A 27250-nucleotide genomic window follows, 5' to 3' on the forward strand; every position below is an offset into this window, starting at 1 on the left:
GTGAGTGCATGCATTGTGCGTGTATGTGTATGTGTGCTGGTGTGCCTATGAGCCCGTGTGTGTGTGCATGCATTGTGTGTGCATACATATGAAGTGTAACGATGCCAGTGCATCGACACTGATGGCAGTGACACAGATCTGTCCATGAGGGGATGGAATGATGGGGGAACAAAGGCCTTCAAGGAGTGAGCAGCTTGAGATAGGCATCCATGGAGAGTTTGGCCTTTGCTGGGAAGACTGAACAGAACCCACTGGGATTGAAGACGTCTTGCTCTGTGCCCCGCAGGCCGGCCCCCCCGGTTGGCCTGAGTTAACACCTCCCCTGTGTGGTGACGCTTTGGTGGAAGAACTTCAGTGTTTCACATTATAACTACTTTGTCCCTGTCCTTTCATGGGGTCTCACATAATTTGAAAAGTTAAAAGTCTGTCATTTCCATTCTGTTTGAAAACAGCTTCTAGTAGAATGTGTGTTAAGTAATTTCGGCTTTGGTGTGAGAAATAGAAATAACATTTGGAGACGAGTGTGCCCCAATTCTGCACGATGGAGCGTCTAGACGTTACTTCATGAGTAATTTCTGCAGTATCTTTTCCAGTAACGTGCGACTTACTGTTTTCCTAGTTCCTGATGTCAGTCGAAACGGGGATCCATTTGTAGCCACATCAATTGTCGAAGCGATTGCGACTGTTGACAGAGCCATAAACTCAACCCGGACACACTTGTTTGACAGGTACTACGGAGAAGTTTTGACAGAATTCTGGCCCCATCTCTGTTAGCTTCTGGGGGGTTAGAGAATGCATGCAGCTCCCATGTGCAGAGTTTTGACTGCCTCATCTGATTTAAAAATCATAAACAACGTTGGCATCCACTTTTCTGGGGGTGAATCTCAGGACAGAAAGTCCTTTCCAAGGAGAAGCTGAACTATGATTCGCGAATAAAACATTTTTTAAAAATTTCAACTCATTCTTTTGGCTTGTTCCTAAATGACTTGGCAAAAATAAAATGTTTCACGAGCCATAGTGTATTTGCTCATGTTGGCAATTCCAAAGTGTTTTTCTGCATCTTAGTTGAAACAGAATATCTGTGCTTTCTCTATTGACTGAATTAACTGTTTGTTTTTAGTGTCTTTTGGTTGTGTGTTTGTCTTCTTGCCTTCCACTTGGGATGAGTAAGGTACAGTACCTCCTGTCTGTAGAAAAGTAGCAGCAGAAATAGTAAATGCAATAATTATATTTTTGGATGTGAGTGATTTTTGTCCTCAGTAACTTGTTCTGTTTTTCCCTTTTTCCTCCTAAACTGCTGTTAGCCGTCCGCGTTCCCCCAATGACCTGCTGGCCTTGTTCCGGTATCCGCGCGACCCCTACACCGTGGAGCAGGCCCGCGCTGGGGAGATCTTCGAGCGCACGTTGCAGCTGATCCAGGAGCACGTGCAGCACGGCCTGATGGTGGACCTGAATGGGACGAGTCAGTACCGAGTGATTTCCTCCCTCCTCCCTCTCGAGTCCCGGGTATAGAACGTGCTGTGGCTGCTCCGCCCTCCCAGGAGAGCCCCGGGCGTCCCTGTTCCGTGGCGTCTGTGATGACACGGGCGTGGTTAAAGTGAGGCTGCGTTGAGCTGGGGCAGCCCTGTAGTTCTCACCTCAGGTCTGACGGGAAACCCGTGGGTGATGGGGGGTGTACTTGTAGAAGACGACACGGTGGGCCGTGGGCTGTCCTTGCCCAGGGTGCTGTGGCTGTCCAGGCTTCTGGGACAAAGAAGGTGTGAGGGAGGACTTTGCAGTTTAGCAGCTAAATAAATGACACTGTGTCCACGGGGTGTGGCGTCCTGCAGCTGTCAGAAAGGATGTTTCTGGAGCTCCGGCTTCTCTAAAGTGGCTGATGAGACTGTCCCCGGTGCTGAGCGGGTGTGTGGGGTGACTGACACCCTCTCGCTCTGCCCCTGGTACATGGCATTGCTGAAAATGGGGACGCCCCCCCGTGTCAGGAGGGGCGGTAGTGCGATTAGAGATGGCAGGTGACCCCGACTGCTGTTGTGTGAAGGCATCGTTTTCAACAGCAGCTAATTATTCAGAGTTGTGGGCACACACGCAGACACACACACGGCACTGGGAGTGGTGCCAACTGTAGCTGTCTGTGAAATGAGGTGACTGGGTAATTAACGTTTCTCCACTTTATGGTTTTCGGTTTTTTCTGACTTGTCTTTGATGAGCACATCTTCTCGCATTAGGACGCAAACGTTATTCAAGAATTGAATATTAGGTAGGAATGTGTGAGCTGAAGGAGGCGTGGAGATGAGAACTGTAGGGTCATTTCTCCCCATGTTGGAGTGGAGACATTGCCCTGAGCCAGTCCTCAGTCTTTCCACCTTTGGGGACGGTTTGTGGCTAAGCTTCAGCGCCAGCGAGCCCACAGCTCTGTGTAGAACGCTCTCCTGCCTCCCCATTCCGGGAGGATGCTGGCCTCGGGGAGGGTGTTGGGGTGGGCCCTCAAGATGTTCCACTCCTCTTGTTGGACGGACCTCCAGCCTCACCAGTGGGCACACCGGGGAGAAACATCAGGACCATTTCATTCTGTCCACGCGTCTGTGTTGGCACTTGCTGCCTGTCAGGCACAGGGCTGGTGCTGGGGACATGTGGGATGCGTGCATTGTCCCTGTGGTGCCTTCCAGCCTTCCCCAGCCCTGATTTGGAGTAAAGGGTCACTTTCTTTCCCATGAAGGGGACCCTCGGGTGGCTCAGTGCTGTTTCTCGCTGCTGCTACTTTTCTTCATCTGGCTCGTAGTTTAGATGTTTCAACGTTGCTGTGGCGGCCAAGCAGGAGGGTCATAAACCTCCTGCAGCCACTTACAGAGATCAAGACCGGGCACAACAGCTCCTTGAGGACCGCGTGCTGACTTCCTACCAGTACCCCCTGTCGGAAACCCGGGGAGACAAGAAGGAAGAGAGAAATCACTCACATCCCCAGCAGAGGGGAGACCGGCCCCGGGCCAGGTTCAGGACATTTGAGGAAGAGCCGGTGGAGGGAGTGGGGAGGAGACAAGGTGGGGAGGTTTCGGGGTGCCCGGCCAGGGGCGCCCAGGAGACGAGACAAGATTTTGTCTTTTGCTCTGTGAGACGGGAGCCGCGGGGGATCCTTGCAGAGAAAGGACGTGACTACGTGGATTGGGTTATTGGGGGACAATGCCGTGAGGTGGTGAGAGCAGATGCTGGAGACCAGGCAGGCGTCTGCAGAACCATCCAGGAGGGAGGCCACAGCACTGGGACCGAGGTGGGCTGGTGAGAGGTGTATCTAGAACTCTTGAAGACACGGGTGAGGTTTACTCGTGGCCTGGACGCCGGTGGTGAGAGAGCAGAGTCAGGATGACTCCGGGTTTTGCCCCAGTGGCTGGAAGGACGGAGCTGGCACTTAGTGACAGGGCAGGCCGGGCGAGGGCCCAGGCGGGGTGGGCGTGGGGCTGTCTCCCTGTGGACACATGCACAGGGGCACCCACGAGACCGCCATTGCCAGGCCCACGTGTCCCTGTTCACAGACCCGGGTGTCGCTGCTCCCTGGAAGAAAAGCACTTAAGGCACGGACAGGACCTCTGGGCGTTTTTCTGTCGTGAGACAGTCGTTCGGTTCATCCCTTGTTCTTGGCTATGCGCTTCTTCCCACACACATTCCAGCCTTCTTGCCTGTGGTTAGTTGTCTATTCTGAGGTAGTTTTTATCTCTAAAGCAGATGGAGTGAGTTACCGTGCTCTGGAACCGTCAGGGCAGTTGGCACAACTCCTGGTGAACGCCTCGTTTTCCAGGAGTTGCTTTCGCCCCGCGTTGGTCAGCCCACTGGCTCTGTAGGTAGGTTTGGCTTTGTAGCATTTTTTCAGTGAAGTTTTAGGGGGTTCTGGTTCCTTAAAGCACAGCATGTGGTTCCAATCGAGTAAAGGCAGTTGTGGCGCTGTCCACCCTCGGGGCTGTTTGCCGGCGCTCGGGCTTCTCCTGGTCTCTGCAACGGGGCCCAGCCTGGAAAGCTGCCCAGAGGAGCCCTGATGTGCCCTCTCGGCCGAGAGTCACTTCCGAGCCTGTGCCAGCGTTGTAGGAACCATGAAGGTGCCGGCAGAGGCTGTTCCGGGAGCCATCGACCCTGGGAAGAAGTGTTGTCCTTCCTGGCTCTTTTGATGTTAAAGATTGAGAATTTTCTGAGGCCTCCCGGGAGCAGCTGTGAGCACAGAGCCAGCCATTGCAATGTGCTGTTCTGGTCCTTGGGAAGTGCACACAGATGAAGCTGTCAGGTCTGTTTGAGCCTGAGAGCTCTGGATGGCTCGGGGAGCCCAGTGTCGTGTCTCCAGCAAAGCTCTTTGCTCGTGCAGTCCTCTGGCGCTCCTATTTCTGATCACTTCTCCCCCAACCTGTGACATTTCTGCACCTCCAGGTCCCTTTCGCATCCTTTTTGGGTTTTGCGAACACTGCCCCCTACAAAAGGGAGCTGTTTCCTTTGAGTGTGGGCAGAGTTGGTCTTGACTGGCTCCGGTGCTGTAGGAGGATGCTGGTGTGGGCGAGGGTGTGAGCGAGCGTGTGGTGAGTGTGTGCCCTTGCATGAGCGCACCTGAGCATGGAGCTATTCGGCGGGCCCTGGAACGCCGGGTCGAGGACGAGCATGGAGCGAGGAGCAGCCCTGGTGTGTGAGTGTTTGGGAAGACACAGAGGCCTGGACACGGCCCGTCCTGGGATGTGGGGTCCTCGGCTGGGCTGGAGCAGGGTCTTGAAGGCGAAGAGTGGGGGCTTCAGTGAGGAAGGTCTGTTTGGAGTGTCCTGCCAGGCTGACAAGGTCACAGTGTTTCCTGTAGCTAGTGGGCAGAGACTGCAGCCTGGACCAGAAGGTAAGGTCCTCAGAGCCGCGTGGGGACAGTGGGAGGGCGTGTTCCTGGCTGGGCTCATGGAAGAGGAGTGGCAAGGAGGGCACTGTCCTTAGGAGTAGCTTAGAAGCACAGTAAAGGGAGGGGCCATTGAGGGGGTGTTGGCGCAACAGACCAGGAGCCCCCGCAGTGGCCGCGGGTTAAGGGAGATCCTGGGAGCAGTCTCAGTGCTGAGAGGGCTGGCTGTGCGGTCACGCTGAGTTTTACCACGTGACACACAGGACAGTTTAAGGTGAAGCGCAAAATGTGTGGGCCTGCATCTGTGAGCGTGGCTGGGACTGCGCAAAGCGGGGGATTCTCCATAGCAGAGTTGGAGCTGGCCAGGTGTGAAGGGAGATGGGCGAGAGTCCAGGATGAGGAGGGAGCACCTCTGCGTGATGCTGGGACGGGGAGCGAGCTCCAGCAGGTCCGCACCGGGGTCCGTGGGAGTAAGCTGCGTCTCCCGGCTCTTTGTTCCAGGTTACCACTACAACGACCTCGTGTCCCCACAGTACCTGAGCCTCATCGCCAACCTCTCGGGCTGCACGGCCCACCGTCGCGTCAACAACTGCTCGGACATGTGCTTCCACCAGAAGTACAGGACCCAGGACGGCACCTGCAACAACCTGCAGCACCCCATGTGGGGCGCCTCGCTGACCGCCTTTGAGCGCCTGCTCAAGTCCGTGTACGAGAACGGGTTCAACACCCCTCGAGGCATTAACCCCGGCCGGCTGTATCACGGGCATCCGCTCCCCATGCCCCGGCTGGTGTCCACGTCCCTCATCGGGACGGAGGCCATCACGCCCGACGAGCAGTTCACCCACATGCTGATGCAGTGGGGCCAGTTTCTGGACCACGACCTGGACTCCACGGTGGTGGCCCTGAGCCAGGCCCGCTTCTCCGACGGGCAGCACTGCAGCAGCGTGTGTGGCAACGACCCCCCCTGCTTCTCGGTCGCCATCCCCCCCAACGACCCCCGCGTGCGGAGCGGGGCGCGCTGCATGTTCTTCGTGCGCTCCAGCCCCGTGTGCGGCAGCGGCATGACCTCGCTCCTCATGAACTCCGTGTACCCCCGGGAGCAGATCAACCAGCTCACCTCCTACATCGACGCTTCCAATGTCTACGGGAGCACGGACCATGAGGCCCGCGCCATCCGGGACCTGGCCAGCCACCGGGGGCTCCTGCGCCAGGGCATCGTGCAGCGCTCGGGGAAGCCGCTGCTCCCCTTTGCCACTGGGCCGCCCACAGAGTGCATGCGGGACGAGAACGAGAGCCCCATCCCCTGCTTCCTGGCCGGGGATCACCGTGCCAACGAGCAGCTGGGCCTGACCAGCATGCACACGCTGTGGTTCCGGGAGCACAACCGCGTGGCCGCTGAGCTGCTCTCGCTGAACCCACACTGGGACGGCGACACCATCTACCACGAGGCCAGGAAGATCGTGGGGGCGCAGGTCCAGCACATCACCTACCAGCACTGGCTCCCCAAGGTGCTGGGCGAGGTGGGCATGAAGATGCTCGGTGAGTACCGGGGCTACGAGCCGGGCGTCAATGCCGGCATCTTCAACGCCTTCGCCACGGCCGCCTTCAGGTTCGGCCACACGCTGGTCAACCCCGTGCTGTACCGGCTGGATGAGAACTTCCAGCCCATCGCACAGGGACACATCCCCCTGCACAAAGCCTTCTTCTCGCCCTTCCGGATCGTGAACGAGGGCGGCATCGACCCGCTGCTTCGGGGCCTGTTTGGCGTGGCAGGGAAGATGCGCGTGCCCTCCCAGCTGCTGAACACGGAGCTCACGGAGCGGCTCTTCTCCATGGCGCACACGGTGGCCCTGGACCTGGCCGCCATCAACATCCAGCGGGGCCGGGACCACGGCATCCCGCCCTACCACGACTACCGCGTCTACTGCAACCTGTCCTCCGCCCACACCTTCGAGGACCTGAAGAACGAGATCAAAAACCCCGAGATCCGGGAGAAGCTGAGACGGTGAGTCTGAGGCAACCGTGACCTGACGTCTTAACGTCTGTACCCGTCAGGTGGGCGAAGAAAGGTGGCCCGCATGTGGGTGCTGTGGTTGTTATTTCTTGGTGTCTCAGTTTTTGTTTGTGTAGCCACGAGTCAGATAGAAGCTGGTCGCATGGGAGTCTGAGTTGGGACGGCGTGGGGCCAGGAGATGCCTCCGGTGGCTGCGCTGGGTCAGGGGAGGGCCAGGGCCAGGGGCGTGGGTGACCAAGCCACGTCTGCTGTGAGTTTTGAGTTGAGATGAGAGTCCTGGCAGGCAAGGGAAAGGATCTGCACGGGAAACCCTCAGGCCTGAGATTGGGTCTTTCTGGGGCTTTGCGGGAGGAGACCCAGCTCTCGAGTTAGGAGCAAGGAGTGTCAGAGCCAGGTGCCGGAAGAACGGCCGTGGGCCACCAGCTCTTAAAGCTGGGGCTCACAGCTTCGCTCCGAAGACGCCCTCCGAAGATGCTCACAGCCTCTCTGATGCTCAGACCCAGGCCGGTGGCCGCGACCCCGGGACCACTGCTGACACTTTAAGGCATCTGTGCAGGCTTCTGAGCAGCAGCTTCTGTCCCTGAGGGGAGCAGATCTCACTGGCCTGAGGTGATGGAAATGTGAGGAGGCCACGTGACAGGCCGGCAGCCCAGGAGAGACGACTTGCACAGCAGCTCAGGGCCCTTGGGGACCACTGGGACAGCCCCTTCCTTCCACAGGGAGACAGAGACCACAGCACCGCCTGGTCAGCCTGTTAGGGGCCTCCATCCAGTTAGGATCAGGGTCTGGTTGGGATCGGGTTTTCCAGCCAACACCAGTCTCCTTCCTGGGACCCTCTGTGCTGGGGTCCTGATCCGACGTGAAGCTCTCCAGAGTGGAGAGAGCTAGCTGCTCCCATCTCTTCTCGCATCTCATCCACTCACTAACTTTTCCTTCATTTTTCCAATTTCTTAGATGCAGTCTTTGTGGGAATATCACTTGTTAAAAGTTTTTCGTTAATGATCCTTCTTAGCCCTTGGACTTAAAGTCCACAGCTCATTGTGTATTTTAAGATCTGTTCATTCACACTCGAAAGAATGGATTTAAAAAGAAGAAAACTTTCTCCTTAAGACTCTCTTTGCATGTTTCCTGGACCCTCCAGTTCACCGAGGAGTTGCTCACCCAACACGGAAGTTCAGACATCCTCTAATTAGCACCTGACCTCTGCCTTCTAGGGAAAATTGACTTTCGCTTGTGACTTGTTGCAAGTTCTGAATGAGGGAACGTCGTGTCCTCCTGAGTGTAACGCGTTCCGGTGTTCGTTTCAGGAGTAGCGTGTGGTTACTGGTGGACGTAGATGTCTGTTCCTCCACTGGCACAAGGACTGCTGTGTCGCGGTTTGGTTTTGCCGAATTAGGATTTCTGTGAGCTGCCTGTGCTTGTACACCCTCCTTTGTTCTTGTCCAGACTTCCCAGAAATTCTGTTTTGCCAGACTTAGTTCAGAGCAGTTCAGAGGGGCCGGCGCTCCCTCCTGGCGCTGCTGGCGGGTTGAGGGTCCCACGCCCGGTGTGCTGGAGACCCTGGAAGAGGAATCCAGCGCTATGAACCCATCCACCAGCTGCCTCCCTGACTCTCCTATGTCAGCCGTTACTGACCACGTGAGGAAATGAGACACAGGGACAGGGGACTCACCAGGCCCGTGCCAGCCCCAAGGGCGGGAGAGGCTTTTTCACAGACTCAAGGAAGCGCGTGGTGGCATCTATTTTATTGGCACCCAACGAAATCTTTTTGTTTCAAGAAGCATAGTCAGGGGAAGGGAATAGCGTCTGACCCGGGCTGGGGGCCTGCATGCTGGCTGTGTGCTCTGAGCAAGCAGGCGCATGAGTCCTGTCCCCTTCCTGTCCCCTCCTGGGAAGAAGTGTGTTGTTTCAATCTTGTGTCTCCATCCCCGAGTGCCTGAGCAGTGTGTCATCGAGCCTGTGCTGGTGCATCACTCGGAGAGGGGTAGGGACAGAAAGAGAGGAGGACCCACCCTGGACCGGCGTTTCTTTTAGGAAAAGCCCAAGGGTGCTCTGAGAGACGCGCCCCCGCCTGGCTCTGTCGGGGAACCACCCCGACCTGCGAGGTTCTTTCTGACTGTGTTTCTGTCCAAGCTGAAGTTCAGCATGAATGTCATTGCACTTGGAGAAAACGAGCCCAGTTTATCCTTCTCTGATGCCTACGGGCCAGTTTCAACAGCGTTGCACTCCTAGTTGTAAGAAGGATGTCACCGAGGACAGCCCCGTGCAGCCTCTTCCCTCAGTCAGTGTCACTGATCCCGGCTTTGTGCGAAAGACTGTCTCAGTTACAGGGCGCATTTGAAACATCCGGCTGAGCTTTGAATAGCAGTGGAAACCAAGCCATCCTGTAGTCTAGTAGACTTCTTGGGATAATGTGAGAGATTAGATAAGAATTATCTGTAGAAGTTGTCAGCTCTTTGCTTGTAAGCTTATATTTCTAAGGAAACAGGAGGATTTCGTGAATATATTTGTTCCTGAACATTGAAACCTTGCCATATCTTAGTCTTGTACTATTTTTGCTTAGTATATATTTTGTTCAGAGCAAGTACATTTTCAATCCCAGTAGAATCCCAATATCATTCTTTTAAAAACATGTCTTTAGCTGTATGTAGTTTATTGTTCGTGCATATTTATGAAAAAAAGATGGGAAAAGGGGCTGGCCCCGTGGCCGAGTGGTTAAGTTCGCGCGCTCCGCTGCAAGCGGCCCAGTGTTTCGTCGGTTCGAATCCTGGGCGTGGACATGGCACTGCTCATCAAACCACGCTGAGGCAGCGTCCCACGTGCCACAACTAGAAGGACCCACAACGAAGAATATACAACTATGTACTGGGGGGCTTTGGGGAGAAAAAGGAAAAAATAAAAATCTTTAAAAAAAAAAAAAAAAGATGGGAAAAGTATACATTATGCTGTTGTGTGATTATCTCTGAATAGTGAGAAACGGTGCAGTTTTAGTTTTCTTGGATTCTCTAAATTTGTTTTTTTTTTTAAGATTTTATTTTTCCTTTTTCTCCCCAAAGCCCCCTGGTACATAGTTGTGTATTTTTAGTTGTGAGTCCTTCTAGTTGTGGTATGTGGAATTCTGCCTCAGCATGGCCTGATGAGTGGTGCCATGTCCGTGCCCAGGATTTGAACCAGCAAAACCCCAGGCCGCTGGAGCAGAGCGTGCGAACTTAACCACTTGGCCGTGGGGCCAGCCCCTCTCTAAACTTCTTATAACAAGGTGTGTGTGTGTGTATTTATACATGTAAATATAAAAAGAAAGTAGAAAAAATTCTTTAAAACACAATAGATAGATGCTTTAAAGAAATAGAGATGAATTTTCTTCGCTGAGAGACAGTCTGAGTAATGTAAAATAATGAGAAAAAGATGAGGACCTTCTTTTCGTATTTGCCGTGTCCTTTGCCAGATTCGGCTTTGCTGAGTAAATTTAAGGTTTCCTCTCGTCTGTTGCAGGTTGTACGGCTCCCCGCTCAACATCGACTTGTTCCCCGCGCTCATGGTGGAGGACTTGGTGCCCGGCAGCCGCCTCGGGCCCACCTTGATGTGCCTGCTGAGCACCCAGTTCAAGCGCCTGAGAGACGGGGACAGGTAAACAGACGCCCTGGACAAGAGTCTGTCTGGGGACTCGGAGGAGAGGAGCCGTTGGTGGTGGCTGTGTCCACGCTGGGAACGAGGAGCTGTCTTCACCCCGCAGTGCTCGGGCGCAGCTCCCTGCCTGCGGGCTAGCCTGTCACCATAGCGTTAGAGTCACCATGACCCAGCTCAGAGACACCATCACATCCCTCACCTAACAAGACATCTCTGTTCCCGCAAATGGACAGTCCAGACGGCTACACCACCGTGGGGTTTACGGGAGTTTGAACTTCGGAGTCTAGGGCAGTGTTGTGAGTTCTGTTAACGTGTTGGAAGGCGGTCCCCACCTCTTACTGAGTAATTCAGCAGGTGACCGTGGGCCCTGCCAGTGTTTCTAACAAGCAGCCTGTGCTGGTTGTCAGAGGAGCTCATTTTCCACTATTTTTCATCCAGATTTTTTTGATTTTTGTTTTCTGAGTAGGAAATACAAGAAATGTTTGAGTCCGTTTTTAAGTGATACCTAATTGAAACCAGTGATGCGTGTGTTGTTGGTGAAACTGAGCAGAGCAATATTTTAATCCCACTCCCTGTGGCTCTCGAATCTGTGTTTTCTCTGATCTTGTTCTCATTCTGGGGAACGCAGGTTGTGGTATGAAAACCCGGGGGTGTTCTCCCCCGCCCAGTTGACACAGATCAAGCAGACGTCCCTGGCCAGGATTCTGTGTGACAATTCGGACAACATCACGCGTGTGCAGAGGGACGTGTTCAGAGTGGCGGAGTTCCCCCACGGGTACGGCAGCTGTGACGAGATCCCCAGAGTGGACCTCCGCGTGTGGCAGGACTGCTGCGAAGGTGCGCATGTGGGGGACCCACCGTTTCTCGTGATTTATTTTCCTTGTTCACTGCTGGTTCTGGGGAAAGCTAATGCATGCTAAAGCACTTACAGGTACCGCGTGATACTGAAAACAGAAGCAAATTCTACAGCCGTGGGGGAGTTTTCAAATTATGGTGTATCCACCCTGAGGAACGTTGTGGAATCTAAAAAAAAAGCAAGTCATGATCTCAAAGAATTTGTAATACCTGGGGATAGTGTTTAGTATGGCAATTAAAATACTAAGTAAAAGAAATGGAGAACAAGGAGGTATGCTCCTAGCTTTTCTTGAAAATTTAATATATGTGTAAATATGAATACTTGGATGGTAGCCTGTATCTGCACCCACAGACAAAAGGTGAAAAAGGAACACATCACGGAAGCGTATCAAACATCAAATTCGGTGTTTTTTTTATTTTTTTTTTGAGGAAGATTAGCCCTGAGCTAACATCTGCTGCCAGTTCCCCTCTTTTTGCTGAGGAAGACTGGCCCTGAGCTAACATCCCTGCCCATTCTTCCTCTACTTTATATGTGGGACCTACCACAGCATGGCTTTCCAAGCAGTGCCATGTCTGCACCCGGGATCTGAACCAGCGAACCCCAGGCCGCTGAATCGGAACGTGCGCACTTAACCATTGTGCCACCGGGCCGGCCCAATCAAATTCAGTTTTTAAAAATATAGCTGTGTTCTCAAAGTTCACAGTAACTGACATGACTGAGAAAGCTTTATAAATTATCCTCTGATGAAGTAAGAAATGCCTGCAGGTGTGAGGTGGCCTCCTCGTCAGGAGTTTGGAAGCCCCGTGAAAGTGGGGAGGGGGCTGGCCGTCCCATCAGCGAGGGTGAGGGCACAGGGGTGACGCGGGTGTGCCCCAGTCGGTGCTGCTCACGGGTGCTGTCCTCGCTCTGCGCTGCCTTCTCTGCATTCCAGAATCCTGCTCGTGGTTAACCTCAATTTCCCCTTTCTGGCTGCAGTGTAATTTTGGCTTTATTCACACTGTGATCAGAGACCGACCATGGAATATTAAAGCTGGAGGAACGTTTAGGACCCATCCTGTGTAACCGCGTTCCTCTGTGGCGAGGAAGATGGGTCCACGGGCACAGAGGAGCCGCACGGCCCCACGGAGCCCTGGCCCCACGTCCCTGGCCCGGCACTCGGCTGCGCACCTTGCCTGCAGGTGGACCCGAGAAGTGTGGAAACTAGAGTTGTCTTCTCTTCCACCTTTTCTTCCTGAAGAAACAGTTCTGGTCAGGCTCTTGTTCTTGTTAGCAATTACTTTTAGTTAGCTGTTATTTTCATTAGTATATATTGAAATCTAGGTTGATATATTAGAGCCGTTTTTAACAGTTGTTCTGTGTTTGTGGCGGGGGGTGGGTCTCATTTTGTGTCTGCCTCCATCTGTCTGTGTTCTCCCTCCTTTCCTTCTCTCTTTGTGTGTGTATATATATAAGATATATACACTATACCTATAATATATATAATATGTTAAATATATATGTATAACAAAGTGAGATTTGTAATATTGTGAGAATGCACATAAAAACTAAAACTGTGTTTGCCACATACCCAATTTTCCAAAGTACTTGCATCCTCATTCTTACATCTATTGGAAACGTGTCATTTTGCTTTAGCTTTTTAAATATATATTTTGACTGGTTTATATAGCTCAAAATGCTTTTCCACAAGTATGGCAGAGAATTTGATTCTGCAGAAAATTGTTCTCCTTGAAAAGCATTGGGAAAAGCCAGTTATTCTTCTCAGGTAAATAAACTCCTTTTCTGACAACTTTACCAGGTTTCCTGTAGCTGCCGGGGAAGGAGCAGGGCCAGGTTTCCTGTTCTTTTGCTCAGAAAATCCAGGGTCCTCAGAGAGACCGACTCCTGAAGCCAGCTCTGTCCTCCGTGTCCCGTCACGAGCCTGTTGTTGGACCTTGGAGAAATTTGGCTGCTTGAAGCAATTTCTGACATGCTTTCTTCTGGATATTTTTCCTCTTGAAATAGCAGGCACAGCCCTAAACTGACAAAACTTAAAGAATGCTTTATAAGCTTTATCGGTTTTCATTTTAGCCCAAGAGCCATATCTAAAAACTAACAGAAAAACGAAAGAATTAAGGTTTGACGGGTCCAAATGTTGATTGCTATTCATTTTTTTTTTTTTTTGATGAAGATTAGCCCTGAGCTAACTGCTGGCAGTTCCCCTCTTTTTGCTGGGGAAGACTGGCCCTGAGCTAACATCATGCCCATCTTCCTCTACTTTATATGTGGGACGCCTACCACAGCATGGCTTGTCAAGCGGTGCCAGGTCCGCACCCGGGATCAAACCAGCGAACCCCTGGCTGCCGAAGCGGAACGTGCGCACTTAACTGCTGTGCCACCAGGCCGGCCCCTGCTATTCACTTTTCAGTTCAGCTTTTGTAGGAGACTCACGTAGAGCGGCTTCCACGAGCTGTGCCTCCCGACCACATCGTCTTCCCTTAACCACATTGTGCATCTGTGCACAGGAAAGACTGGGGAGCAGCTCCTGGGGTGCAGCTGCTTTTCTTTTGATCAGAGTTAGGAATTTCATCTTCCTTGGAGGGACTGATGAGTAACAGAGAAGACACACACACACGCACACTTCTGAAATTATTGCAGAAATTGTTGAAATAGTACAAAAGAACTCCTGTACTTCACTCAGATCCATCAATTGTTAACATTCTGGCATATATTACTCACCATTCTCTCTCTTTAAAATTTGCTTATATATTTATTTTTTAATTGAGGTGTAATTGACACATAGTACATTAGTTTCGGACATACAACATTATGATTCCATATTTGTATGTATTGCAAAATGATCACAATAAGTCTAGTTAACATCCAGATTCTCTTTTTCATATACATGTGCATATATATGCATATTTGTATGTGTGTCTATGTATGCACGTATATGTGTGTGTATGTATATGCGTATGTGTATGCATAAAATACATTTTTTTTCTAAATTAGTCAAGGAAGTTGCAGACATCATGCCACTTACCCGCAGATAATCTAGTTAAGTGTATGCATGATCCAAATTGGGTAATTTAGTGTGGATAATATATTCTTATCTAATTTATAGGCCCCATTCAGATTTTGTCATTTGTCCCAAGAATGTCCTTGTGTGTTATCTTATGTCCTAATTGGGACTGCCCAGGATCGTGGATTACTCTCCGTCTGCCTTTATTTCGATCCCTTTTGTGGAATCCCCCTCAGTGCGGATTTTCCGATTCTCTCAGATCAGGTCCAGGTCCTGCCCTAGGGCTCTGGGCTCCATGAGCAGGGCTGTGTTCTTCTCACAGCATCCTCAGAAGGCAGGGGTGCCACTTGTCCCGTTCTTGGTGACATTGGCCAGGACCGTGTGGCTAGAATGTGATGTCCATGTTTGTCCAAAAAGGGGGGAGTGGCTGTGAAGACGAAAGTGTCCCCCGAGTTGGAAAGTGGGACATTTTTCCTCTCTCAAAGTGGGCTCTTTCTACAACCCTGAAAGGCACCTGGGCTGCAAGGTGTCGCATGCCAGCACCAGTGCTGTGGCCTGAGCGTAACTGGGCCCCGCCCCAAGGGGATTTTACCCACAAGTGGCCGCGTGTCCTCTGCTTGCGCAGAATCACCCCGAGGTGCACCCTGGGCCCGCGTTCACACCACAGGTGTGCAACCGTGAGTAGAGCATCACGAGATGCGTCCAGGTGTGAATCGGAAGCTAAATGATTAGCTGCTGAGGTCAATCACAGGACACGTGGAGGAGCTGTCCGGGGGCCTTGTCACATGGGCAGAGGTGGGCTGTAGGTCTCTGTCTGGAAGACAGTAGTCACTGAAAAGCTGGACCAGAAGGTGGCCCCAGCCCCTCACGGGGAGGAGAGAGCACAGCTGTCGGCTGCAGGTTATTCTTCGCGTGTTTCTCTCTTGTGGAGTTTCCACCCCAGTGTGTCCGAAGACTCAGAATTTGAAAAGGGCCCTGTGTGGCCTCTGCTGCATCCCTGGCCAGGCCCGTCCTGGGCTCTGTGCTGAGTGGATGAGACAGGACATCCTTTGCCCCATGGGGCGGTGTGCCGCAGCCCAGGGGTGCCTTGCTCTGCCCCGGCGCTCAGGAGGAGCAGGAGCCGGCCGGGGTGTGGGAGCTCAGGTGTGTCATCAGGGGCTCTGGAGCGCAGAGTGACCTGGTTGGGAGGAAGGTGACGCCCCGGGTATGAATGTGCAGGGCCGGGCCGGCGCTGGGCCTCCCTGTAGTGGCGGGAAACCTGTGCTGGCTGAGAGGACGGGGGTCCAGTGTGTCCCCGGAGGAGGATGTCCGTCCTCAGAGGCCAGGCAAGGTCAGGGGGCTCCAGGCACAGGGGGGCCAAGTCTTGGCTCCTGGGAACAGGAGGGTGAAGCCCACGATGGGCTGGCACGTGCGGGTGGCGCTGCAGCTATTGTCCCACTGTCTGCCGTGGAGTATTGTGACTTGTCATAGATGTGCCAGAAAGACTGTGATACCTGCCGAGCTGTACTTAATTCCTCCTGTTATTAGAGCGCCCAGCAGCTGACGCGCCCTTTACGCTTTCGTTTCAGACTGCAGGACCAGGGGACAGTTTAACGCCTTCTCCTACCACTTCCGAGGCAGGCGGTCTCTCGAATTCAGCTACGAGGAGGACGAGCCTGCCAAGAAGGCCCAACCCGGGAAGACCCTGAGGTACGGCCATCCGTCTCCGTGGCTGGGCCGTGTCCCCCGCGTCTGGCCGCCCCATGGCGCCATCCCCCGCACAGGACACGCTCTCCGCAGCTGCACCTTGACCTTGCATGAGTGACGCCAGCTGTGATGTGCTGAGGTCGTCTTTGTTTCTGCTCCTCTCTCCCCTTGTGCAGTGTTGGGAAACGCAGCCAGCGTCCCAGCAACACCACGTCCGCCTCCTACGAGCACCCGCAAGCTCCAGGGACGAACGAGTTCAAGGACTTTGTTCTGGAAATGCAGAGGACCATCACAGACCTCAGGGCACAGGTGAGGGCAGCTACGAGCCCAGCGCCCCTGTCAGCAGCCCGGCCTTTCTCCAGGTGTAACACAGTGTTCGTTTCTCCCACAATGGGAAGGAGCGAAACCCCTGACGCCCCCAGGCTCCTGGATTCTCAGGGGATGTCACTTCTTCTGCTTTGTTCTTTTCTTGGCTTGTCTCAGGCTGGGCCACACTGAGCTGCCCTCTAGTGTCCTATCGACTGGGGACCCTTGTCCATGGGCTGCCAGCGGTGGCTGTAGAGGGGTGTGGGCCTGGAGCAGCTGCCAAGGTCATGGAGGAGAATTCAAACCTCAAGTCCTGTTCCGAAGGCACTCTTTCCGGGGATGACAGATCGTTGTGCCCAGGGAGGGGCGGGCGGCGTTCTGAGGCCAGCCCCACTGGGTGTGCGAGGGTGGATGCTGGAGGCTGACCTGCAGGCATGGCAGCTCCTGGTGTGGGCTCTTCGCTGGGGCTGCAGGGCTGGGGGCCCTGAGTGCTCTCCCCTCCCCCGCCCAGGAACCGATGTCCACCTTTCCCCGCTGTGTTGGGTTCTCGGTGTGACTGTGTAAGGGAGTGCAGTTTGAGACCGTAGGTCAGTCAGCAGTGTTAGTGGAAGGATGCTGCTGTGGAAGTTTCTCGAGATGAGCCTGTGATCGGGGTGGTCTTGTGGTCCAGCCCCACCCCTATGTATGGGATCCTCAATCCTCAGGCTCGGAAGTCTCAGGTACCTTCTGTTGCAGCCACACGGAGGCAGAGATGTCTCAGCTCCACCTGCATCTACCCTCGGGCCTGACCTGAGGGCCCTTCTCCTGCCTCTGGGGTCAGGCGTGACTTCACGTGATGGCCTGCAGTTGTGGACAGTGGAGAGGATGCAGTCACTCAGCAGATGGAGGGGGCACCGTTCAGTCCAGGCTCTGGGAAAGGAGCCCCCGTCACCTGGAGCGGGAGGGACAAACCCAGGCAGAAATTAGCGGGCCGTGGCCGGCACAGGGTGTCCTGGGGCCCAGCCTGGGGCAGGTGGGTGCTGCGAGTCCTGAGGCCGGTCAGTCAGGGCCAGCCGGCTGGACCAATGACCGCTGAGTGTCCACAGGTGACTGGAGGGTCGGGGGTCAGTCTGCAGATGGGTCAGTGTGAGCAAAGGCAGGAGGCAGGATGGGGGCGCAGGGGGCCACTCACCCCACACTGGCAGTGTCTGTGACCCCAACTCTATGTCCACCAATATCTGTGAGCCCCTCTGTGGCCTCATGACTTCCCCTCCACCCTCAGGTGGAATCACGAGCAGTGCTCTGCACCCTTCACTCCCACGCACCCCGGATCTGGGGGCACTGGCCGCTGGCCTCGGCAGTGGCTCTAGGTTCTGAGAAATGCAGGTGGAATGTCCACCGTTACTTTTACAACCGCTTGCAGCTCAGAGGGATGTGTGGGAACTTCACGGGCGTTTCTCTCTTAATCCGTGTGTCGCCTCGCCTGGTTCACACAGATGTGTCTCGTTTATTCTAATTGTCTCCAAGGCAAACTCTGGGTCAGGGTTTTGTTGTTGCTGCTTCTGGCTTTATGCTGATACTGGGTCGATCAGCAGGGGCCGAGGGTGCCTCCATCCTCAGTGGCCCCACAGAGGGTGCCCACCTGACCTGTGGCTCCGGCGTCCACTCCTGGGGCCTTAGGGACCCTCCTTTCCTTGATGTTTCAGAGCAGGTCTGAGGTCTGGAAACCCCAGTATCAGGTAGGCTATCAAGTGGTTCATGCAGAAGAGATGGCTTTCATTTGGAGCCGCACCTGAGACTTCCCAAAGTAAATGCCGGTCGCCTCATGAATCTTAGACGCCGGGCTGTCAGTGCCAGAGAGTCGTACAGCAGCACGGGACGAGGGGTTGGACACCTCTGGGTAGGCGATTCTGCATAAGTCAGATAATCTGGTCTCAGTGGGTTTGAGACGGAGCTGTTGTTGGCGGGCTGTGGCACGACAGAGTGGAAGACATGTTAATTGACAGGGGCGAGCAGGAGGTCTGTTTGTGGGGTCTGCTCGTGGCCACTGGCGTCGTTTATCAACACAGACGCCTCGCCTACATGAAGACGCTTTGCTAGGAGGCTGACTGGAAGATCTGGGTCGTGTGCGATGAGTTCCGTCCTGTGCAGACCGCGTTTCTCTGTTAGTTGAGCTGAGTGGACAGAAAGCCCACCTTACAGGAAGTTTGAACAAGGCGAAGTCTCCTCTTAACTCGTGGAGTTTGGAGGGAGACGGCCGAGGCTGCCAGACCCCCCACCTCCTGGCCACTGCCACCAGCCAGCACCCCAGCGAGGGGAGGGGAGAGGCTCGGCAGCTGGCAGGACCGCTGTGGGGCTGGTTGCCCGTCACGGTGCGTCGCTCCTTTGAAAGTCTCGGTGCAGACGGTTTCCTCATCTGGGTGGTTCTCGCTCATGGTCCTGTGAGGATGTCACCGTTGTCTGTTCCCAAGGTGTCTCTTCTCTTGTTTTAGTAACCACGTTTTGCAGTGTTTGCACTTCCGACCTGAGATAGGGCAGTGGTCAGCGTTGTCATGGACCTTTTGGACAAATAGCCATCAGCTTTCCAACAAGTAAATCTGAGATTCCATAAAAGTTCCTCAGAAATATTCTGCTTGTCTCAGGGCGATTTCAAGCGAAGGAACAGGTGTACCTCGAGTGCTAAACTCTTGGTCCGAAGTGACCGTGTGCGTGTGCTTTGCCGCAGATAAAGAAGCTTGAGTCCCGGCTCAGCACCTCGGTGTGCACGGACGCGGCCGGCCAGACTCGCACCGACGGGGCGCAGTGGAAGCAGGACGCGTGCACCGCCTGCGAGTGCCGTGTGAGTCTGGGGCTCTGCCTTGGCAACCCGGGGGCACACGGGCCCACCTGCAGGGCCCTGAGCAACCGGGCGGGCGGAGCAGGGCCCCCGCTCACCTGTGGGGTCTCCTCCCTCTCCTCCAGGGAGCTCGAAGCGCTTCCCCCAGAGCCGTGGGTACCGCTGCCCCTAGTGAGCCACGGGGCTGTTTACCCCGGCAAGGAAGGGGTGGTCCTGCCAGGGGACATTCGGTCTCTGGAGAAAGTGGATGGAGGGGGCCGAGGGGTCCACAGTGGGTGGGGGCTGGAGGCAGCCCAGGCTGGGCGGGGAGTTCAGGGCTGAGACCCGGGGAGACAGGACAGGAGGATGGGGGGCCAGTCCAGGGTGCCTTGGTGCAGATTGGGAAGGGGCTTTGTCCCCTGGCTCTGGGATGGGGAAGGGGGTCCAGTGTCCTTGGTGGTTGCTGGTTTGGGGACGACAGAGCAGAGCAGGGAGAGCTGTGTCTCCTTCCAGCTCCTCTCTAGTCCATCCTCCTTCCGGTGGACGTCCCTGGATTCCACCCCTGGGGTCCTAAGTGCAGGGCAAGGAGCGTGTGCTGAACCTGTGTCCTGGGGTCTCTTCGGTGTGGGAGGATGGTGGGAAAAGGACAGTGGAGGACGGGGGGCCTCTGGAAGCTGCAGGGGTGTGTGTAGCTGTGAATCAGCCAAGAGCATCACTCCTTTGTCACAAAGTCCTCCAAAGGGGTCAGACCCGCACGCAGGGTCAAAACCACCAGCGAGCGGGAAGTGGGAGTAATGCACGAGCCCGCCTGTCCCAGGAACTGACCTGCTGTGCCTTCTCCTCCCCCAGGACGGGCAGGTCACCTGCTTCGTGGAAGCATGCGCGCCTGCCGAGTGCCCGGCGCCCGTGAGACTCGACGGAGCCTGTTGTCCAGTCTGCCTAAGAGACACTGCGGGAAATAAGCCGTAGGGTCTTCCAGCCTCCGTGGGGCTTCTCTGCTGGTCCTCTGGAGACCGAGGGCCGGTGCGGGGAAGACAGACTGAAGGGACCACGAGGACTCGGGCGTTCCACGGCTGCCGGGCTGTGTCAGAAGCAGCGCAGGTGCTGGGACCCGAGCCTTCGTGAGGAGACCACGGCGCAGATGCGCTGCGGGGGCAGAAACGTGTCCTAACTTCACGTTAGATTTCTCAGGTTTTTATTTAATTTTTTAATGAAAAATTGGTGCTACTATTAAATTGCACAGTTAAATCATTTAGGCTCCTAAATTGATTTCCCCTAACATCACCATTTCTTCTCAAGTAAAAGTCAGTCCCGCTTGGTTCTGACACCTGGAGCCGGCGGGCGTGTCACCGAGGGTGGGGGTGTGGAACAGAGCCGCTGGAGGAGGCCCACCATGTTTACAAAGGAAATCAGAGTTTGGCAGACAGAGCAGAGTCTCTTACGAGAGGGACCGGGGTGACGGCCTCGGCAGGAAGCACGGGCCCCATCGTCCCAGCCTGATGAGTGGCGACACCCCCGGTCCTCTGTGACGGTCCACAGCCCATCATGCAACCACAGAAACAGATGTTCCCGCTGCTCACAGCACGTGCACCCCACGACTGCGATGCTCAGCTCCGCCCGCATGCACCTGTGAGGTCATTAGGCCACATCTAGGATCAGGTTTGTTTTCAGTTATGACCTGTGTACAGACGCCTCGTCATGGACCAAACATGCAGGTCCTCCATCCCCCGCGGGACGGTACCACCAACCACACCTGCGTTGCTGAAGTCGGTCCATGCCGGCTCTCGCTCGGTTCGTGTCCACAGGACTCTGTCCGGCCAGAGGGCACAGAAGAATTACCAGCTCCAGATCCTGCTTCTGACGGGGCATTCGAATGTTGGGAACTTTCTAGGTTCGGGTTGTGTGAGTGCGTTAACGGAAAAAGGACAATCCCTATACCTCATTTGTATTTTTAAATGCATGATGTTTTATGAAATTTTGCCCATGTTTTAGCTGTTAGATCCTGAAGAATGATAATTTCCACTATGCAAAAGTTCTCTTACAATTCAGTGAAAAGCAACTGCCATACCTCATGGTCTGTCTCTCTTAATTGACCAAAACCTCCTGTTTTGTTCTAAATACGAAGTGATGTATGTTCCGAGGAATGTGTCCCTGAACACAGGTGCGCTGCTCTGCAGACCTTTGCTGGAGTGCCCGCTGCAGCCAGGCGCCATGGGGGCACAGATGAGGGACCCGCCCTGCCTCTCCCATGGGGAGACCCCCAGGGACACGGGGTTCCCGTGTGAGGTGTGGCGAGGCCACGGTTGGTGGCGCTGTGTTGAGACCGTCCCTGGCAGTGAGTGGGAGGCAAGTCTCCTGGCCGTGCCCGGCGCACAGTGGGTGCTCTCAAGCCTGGTTCAGTCCGGCTCAGGCACCCTCCTGCAGCAGGAGACCCCTGGCTCTATGTCCCAGGCCCCCGTCTGTAGGACGGAGCTAACGTTCCAGCTGCAGGGGTATTTCCAGTGGCGTTAATCACGGTCAGCTTGACTTCTTAGCCTCTCATCACTAAATGACGAATAGGCCTGGGAGTGTCTCCCAGGGCGCGGGACTTTGTTGGAAATATCAAGTCAAATCTAGTAGTCGAATCTTGGAACTGATTTCTGTAAACTAGGCAATGGGTAACTTTGTCCAAAATTTTGATGGTGGTGTAAGTTGCTCAGGTGTGAGAGGATGGCAGGTCCCCGTCCGCGAGTGTTTGGGTGGCATAGGTGCGCTGGCGGCTTAGTGTGGCTTGTCGCAGAGGTGCGTGCGCCTGGGGGAACGTGTGGCCTGGGCGAGGGTCGGGGGACGCGGTCTCCACACCGAAGGGGAGGCAGCCTGTGGTGCACAGGAGGATTCTGTAATTGCAGTGGAAATGTCTGCCGAAGCACCGTTCCAGCCCAGACCTGAAATGGAAGCCGTGGGCCGCGCCTCCGGACCCTGCCGGCAGCCGCACGGGGGGCTGCTGTGGCTGAGGCCAAGTGTACATACTCGTTTCCTTTCTGACTGTTCCGACACCAAATGCCTTTCTTATGTTCATTGTAATCAGCGCATCACCAAAGAGGCATCTGCACTGTGTAGCGATGCCTTCAGCCAAATAAATGGCCACGCTTTCACGTGGAGACTGGCGTCGTCTTTTCCCTCCGCCGTCTTCAAGGCCGTGCCCTCTCCACACGTGAGGTCAGAGCACGACGCGCCAGGAGGCAGGCACTGCAGAGAGCCCAAGGGCTGCCCTGGCCATGGGCTGTTTTATACAAAAAACGTGACAAAGGGGGAAAGGAGAGAGTTAGTTAAAATGGACTCAGTTCTCTGGGGTGGCAAGGACCTTCCGTGGGGCTGACGGGGCTGGCTTAGTTATTGTAAATCTGAGCAGCTGGGGGCTGACCTCTTGGGAAAACCTCGTCCACTGCCCCAGCCTCGTGACGTTTGTGGTGTGGACAGAGACAGTGATTTGTCGGCCAGAAATCATGTAGTGCCGGCCGACCACACCGAGGTATAAATGATGGGTGGACTGTTGTCCCAAACAGAGGCACAGGAAGCAAGCTTTTCCTCCATAGCACTGCTGCGTGTGGCTATGTGGCCAGAACTGTGTGGCACGTGTGACAGCTTTTCAGTCCCTGTGCTCTGGGTCCAGGTAGGAGAGAGGATGCGGTTTCGAAGGGAACTGGAAAGGATTTCAGGGTTTCTTCAGAGGGCCCGGGGGGAAATCATTACTGTTCATACGGTTGTCAGAAAAAGAAAATGGAAATATTAGGCAAAGTTAAATACTTAATTTTTTAAATTGCCAAATCGTTTCGAAATTTGTCGTGAGACAAGTGAACCTCCCTGCTTATAGGGGCGATGAGCCCAGACCCCCTGGTGCTTTTCATGGTGAGCTCTCCCGTCCCAGACGGATGCTGCGTGAGGAGCTTGGCTCACAGGAGGTGAGAAACTTACAGTCAGCTTCCCAGGATTCTACTGAAAGACTCCAACAGCTGCCTTTTCTTAGCGTGACGAACCCAATGTTACATCTGTGCATGACGTGAATAGAATTCCATTCGCTTAATCCTGAGTGCCTCGAGACTGCCGTGAGCTGGAGCCTGGGGCCGAGCGCCCCGAGCGTCTCGGCCAAGAGCTGATAGAAGTGCCAGGGGGCGTGGAGGTAGAGACCAGGGCCAGCCCAGCTCCCTCCCCTTCCCTTCCCCCAGGAGCCGCACCTGTGCCGTGTGCCGACCACCCCCGGGACGGCAGGACGAGCAGTGGTCTGCGGTGGGGAGAGAGGAGCCCTCTTCCGCCAGGCTCTGGGCACACACAGCAATGGGGTGTTGCCCTCTCCCCTCCTCTGGGGGACGTGGGATCCACAGTCCACTTCACCGGGCTAGAGGCGGCCTCGGGCCGGGAGCTGTGGCCCTCAGCACAGGTGCGCTTCACCTGGCCCACCTGCAGCTCCTTGCCTTTCACGCCTCTGTCAGTGAATACAGTGGCCCTTTCCTAGTCAGCACTTTACACAAGGTGATATAGGGATGAGTACTGTTTACCAATTTTAATTTAAATGAAATGGATAATGTTAAAGTGGCAAAAATGATCACGTGTCTTGCTTTAAAAAATTTGGAGACCGTATGGAAATAATCCTGTTGCCTTTTTTTCTTTAGGTATGCTTTCTTTTTTTTTGGCAAGGAAGATTGGCCCTGAGCTAACATCTGTTGCCAATATTCCTCTTTTTTTTCTCCCCAAAGCCCCAGTACTTAGTTGTAGGTTATTCTGGTTCTTCTTTGTGTGACGCCACCTCAGCACGGCTTGAGCGGTGTGTAGGTCTGCGCCCAGGATCCGAACCAGCTGAAGCAGAGCGCACAAACTTAACCACTCAGCCACGGGGCCGGCCCCTCCTGTTGCCTTTTTCAATGCTCACACCTGTTTCCTGTGTGGACCATTTTATCCCAAATGACACAGTAGTTGTATTTGTTCACCAAACAATTCACCAAAAGAGTCTCGTGTGTTTAGTTAACTTTAAAGATATTTGATATTTGGAAAAAAATGTATTTTCTGATGAAGTTTCAGGAATTCATCCGATTTGCACAAACTGAGTCTTACGTAACATTTTTTTCTGGTTTTACTGCCTCATCACTACCCACAGCTGTAGCCATGAGACCCTAGGATCATGGGGATGGACAGATGGGTGGGCAGACCAAGCACGTAGGCGAGAGGGGGTCATCTGGTCCCAAAGCTGCCAGAGCCTTGAGTTCATCGGAATCCGAATCCCCACCAAGCGACCCACTGGGGCCTCAGCTTGTCAGTTTAGGGTTATCCTGTAATTAGAGATAAGGAAAGTGGTCCCCGAGGCTGGGGGACATGGCACAGGCCACCCACAGGTGAGGGGCAGGTCTGGGGGAGAGTCCAGATGGACCCCCCAGCGCAGCCCCTGGGGGCCAACATCCAGGCTGTCCTGGGGTCCCATGTCTGTTCCCGCTTGCCCCTCTGGAGAGGCTTATTCCACTGGTGCATCCCTCGGCTGCCGTCCTGTCTCCCATCACGTTGACTGTGACAGCGGCCCTGAGCAAACCCTTCTTGTTTCTTCCGGTTCTGCGCATTCAGGGTTTGTTTGAAATCTTCAAACCAGGGATCCCCTCTCATTTGTGTTTATGGTAACAAATATTCCCAAACCCCAAACTTTGAGGCGTTGACAGTGGGTGCCATGTTTGAATCTGGAAGGTTCCAGAGACTCCCGTGTGGCTGTTTTTATGTTTGTGGGATTTGTTAAAAGTGACCCAGTCTCTCTCTGCTGTTCCAGTGTCTCCAGAGGAAGGACGGGAGGCCAGAAGATCTCCTCACGGCCCCCATCGTCCCTCCCACCAGCCTCCAACTTCAAAGTAATCTTAGAGTTTCCGTTATGATCCTGAACGGCAGCCTGATGGCTGGTCTAGCACAGAACTGCCCAGGAGCCCCGTTTTCCAAGCACAGCCTCGCCGTTGCGGGTTTGGAGCTGCGGAGGAGGGAGGGGACGTCTTGCTCCCTTCACCGTGCAGGGACTGTTCAAATACCTGACGGTGAAGTGGGGCAGCTTCCCCATCACAGAGGTTTGGGCAAGGAAAAGAGCAGGAATCTTCTGATTTCATTAGACTTTCTTTCCTTTTCCAACATTGGACATAATCTTTAACTATCAGGGAAAATGTTACTTTCAACGTGTTTTACCAAAATCCAGTCTCTCTTTATGGGTTATTAACTCCGAATTAAAAGCCCTAAATCACATAGCTGCATGATGTCATCGTTATATGCTTTTTAAATCAGCTGCATCCTTCCCAGCATACAAACTGATTTTCTTGTCCCTGTGTCCTCATTAAGCAAAACAAATCAGGGTCCACACGCGGAATCTCTGCCACAGGACTTCGTGCGCAGCTGTTCTTAAAGGAAGTTCCAGGAGAGGAACATGTTTGTGTTCTTTAAAAATTACTGCACCAGAAGTTAGCTCAGAGAATGACTGCTGTCCTCATTTCTGGTAATTATGATTCAGAGCAAGCAGAGGAACAGGAGCCGGGAAGAGGATGCGATGTCTGCCATGTGCCCGTGGGACGTCCTGCTCGTGGGCTGTGGGTCTCGCCTCCGCCCCTCATCACTCTCCGACATCGGGACATGCTCGACCCCAGGCTCAAGCCCACTTACTCTGACACTGGGGTCTGTACTTTTCATTTCACCAAACTTAGAGAAAGCGAAAACCTACACTCAATTAAAACTTTTATTCATTCCGTGCTACACCCAAGATGCTGATAGAATTGCAAATGACAAATAAAAGAAAAGCAAAAAGATATATGGGAGTATATGCGGAAGCCATTTGGTTTAAAATTAATTTGACCTGAACTTATTTTTCCAAAAGGGCCTGACGTGACCTGTTGAGCATGCATTGTGCATCTGCTTTAAGCATTTACTGTGTCCCAAAAAAAAGAATAATGCCGTTAAAGATAGGGATGTACTTCCCCCATGTTGGCATTTCTTTAAGGATAGGCCTCTCTCCCTAAACCACGGATTAATTACTGACCTGCTGTGCTCACCTTGTGACCACTGACCTGCTGTGTTCACCGACCTGCTGTGCCAGCAAAGCAATCTTATGACGATTGTAAAAGGGACATTCCTGTCACACATGATGTGTGTTCTTTGTTCCAAGATGGTATAAAACCGCTCTGTACACCCCACTTCTTTGGTGCCCTTCCTTCCTTGGGGAAGGAAGGCCTGGGCTAGTCCTCAGATCTGGCTCATAATAAACTCACCCTAATTTTGATTTATGGATTGGTTATGGATTATTTGTGTTGACACATAGTTCACTGACTATTCCTCATGTGGGAAGTACAAAATTCTGTAGCTTTGGGAATCTTAATTCTTGAAATATAATTTCTTGCTTGTGCTGAACTGCAGCCCTGATTACAACTCACAAGCTGTGTGGTCTTGGCAGACCACTGAACCTGGTCCGTATCTACCTCCCTATCAATCTGTCTATTTCATTTGTAAAGCAGAGATGACTGCACCACCTGCCCAGTGAGTTTGCTGCACAGGTGACCTGAGACGTTCGTATCGAGTGCCTGGTGCAGAGCCAGGCTCAGACAAGCCCGTCACGTGAGTTAAATTCCCTTCTTCCGGCCTCTTGCGCACATCCTTGCTCCTGGAGAGGCCTGGCCTCGAGACTGCTCCCCCAGATTCCGTAATTAGTTCTTCAAAAAACAGCATAGGGTGACGTATGTTTCATACAAACAGGAGAGGAGAAGATGCTGAACTGCATCCTTATTTTGTATGCGGCCAGAATTTAAAGGCAAGAAAGTTTTGATGAGAAACTTCCCCCTCAGACCCAGAACATCTGGAAAGCAGAGGCCAAGCAGCTAGCCCAGGTCTCGCAGAGGCCCAGAACGCGTCTGAAAGGGACTGAGCTCCTGCACCAGGGACGAGGCTGCAGACGCCACGGCCCCGCCCTGCACAGCCTCCTCCTGGCAGGACCGAGGTCCCCTGGCCCCGCACCCCTGGCCTGCTGTTGTGTGGCCCTGCTCGTCCTTCTACTGTGTTCTCCATGCTCAGCCCTCAGTCCGTGGTGGCCTCTGGGAGCCTGTGGAGCACAGGGCCCGGGTCTGCCTGCACCCGGCTGC

The 27250-nt window shown here is 54.0% G+C and overlaps 1 protein-coding gene across 6 annotated transcripts in view; it reads left to right on the plus strand.

The window, feature by feature from the left end:
* The window catches only part of PXDN (peroxidasin), an 87807-nt gene extending 65537 nt beyond the window's left edge, over nucleotides 1–22270 (plus strand). For all 6 annotated transcript variants that reach the window (XM_070571855.1, XM_070571853.1, XM_070571854.1 and 3 more), the window contains 9 exons: nucleotides 620–728; nucleotides 1305–1462; nucleotides 5351–6854; nucleotides 10356–10490; nucleotides 11119–11327; nucleotides 15913–16033; nucleotides 16207–16339; nucleotides 19041–19154; nucleotides 19980–22270. In XM_070571855.1, the coding sequence (XP_070427956.1) occupies nucleotides 620–728; nucleotides 1305–1462; nucleotides 5351–6854; nucleotides 10356–10490; nucleotides 11119–11327; nucleotides 15913–16033; nucleotides 16207–16339; nucleotides 19041–19154; nucleotides 19980–20099 (2603 nt within the window). In that variant the 3' untranslated portion in view covers nucleotides 20100–22270. The remainder of the gene's footprint in view (nucleotides 1–619; nucleotides 729–1304; nucleotides 1463–5350; nucleotides 6855–10355; nucleotides 10491–11118; nucleotides 11328–15912; nucleotides 16034–16206; nucleotides 16340–19040; nucleotides 19155–19979) is intronic.
* Nucleotides 22271–27250: the final 4980 nt, after the last annotated feature.

The sequence above is a fragment of the Equus przewalskii genome, chromosome 14, assembly GCF_037783145.1.
Source record: "Equus przewalskii isolate Varuska chromosome 14, EquPr2, whole genome shotgun sequence".
In the NCBI taxonomy this organism is placed as follows: Eukaryota; Metazoa; Chordata; class Mammalia; order Perissodactyla; family Equidae; genus Equus; species Equus przewalskii.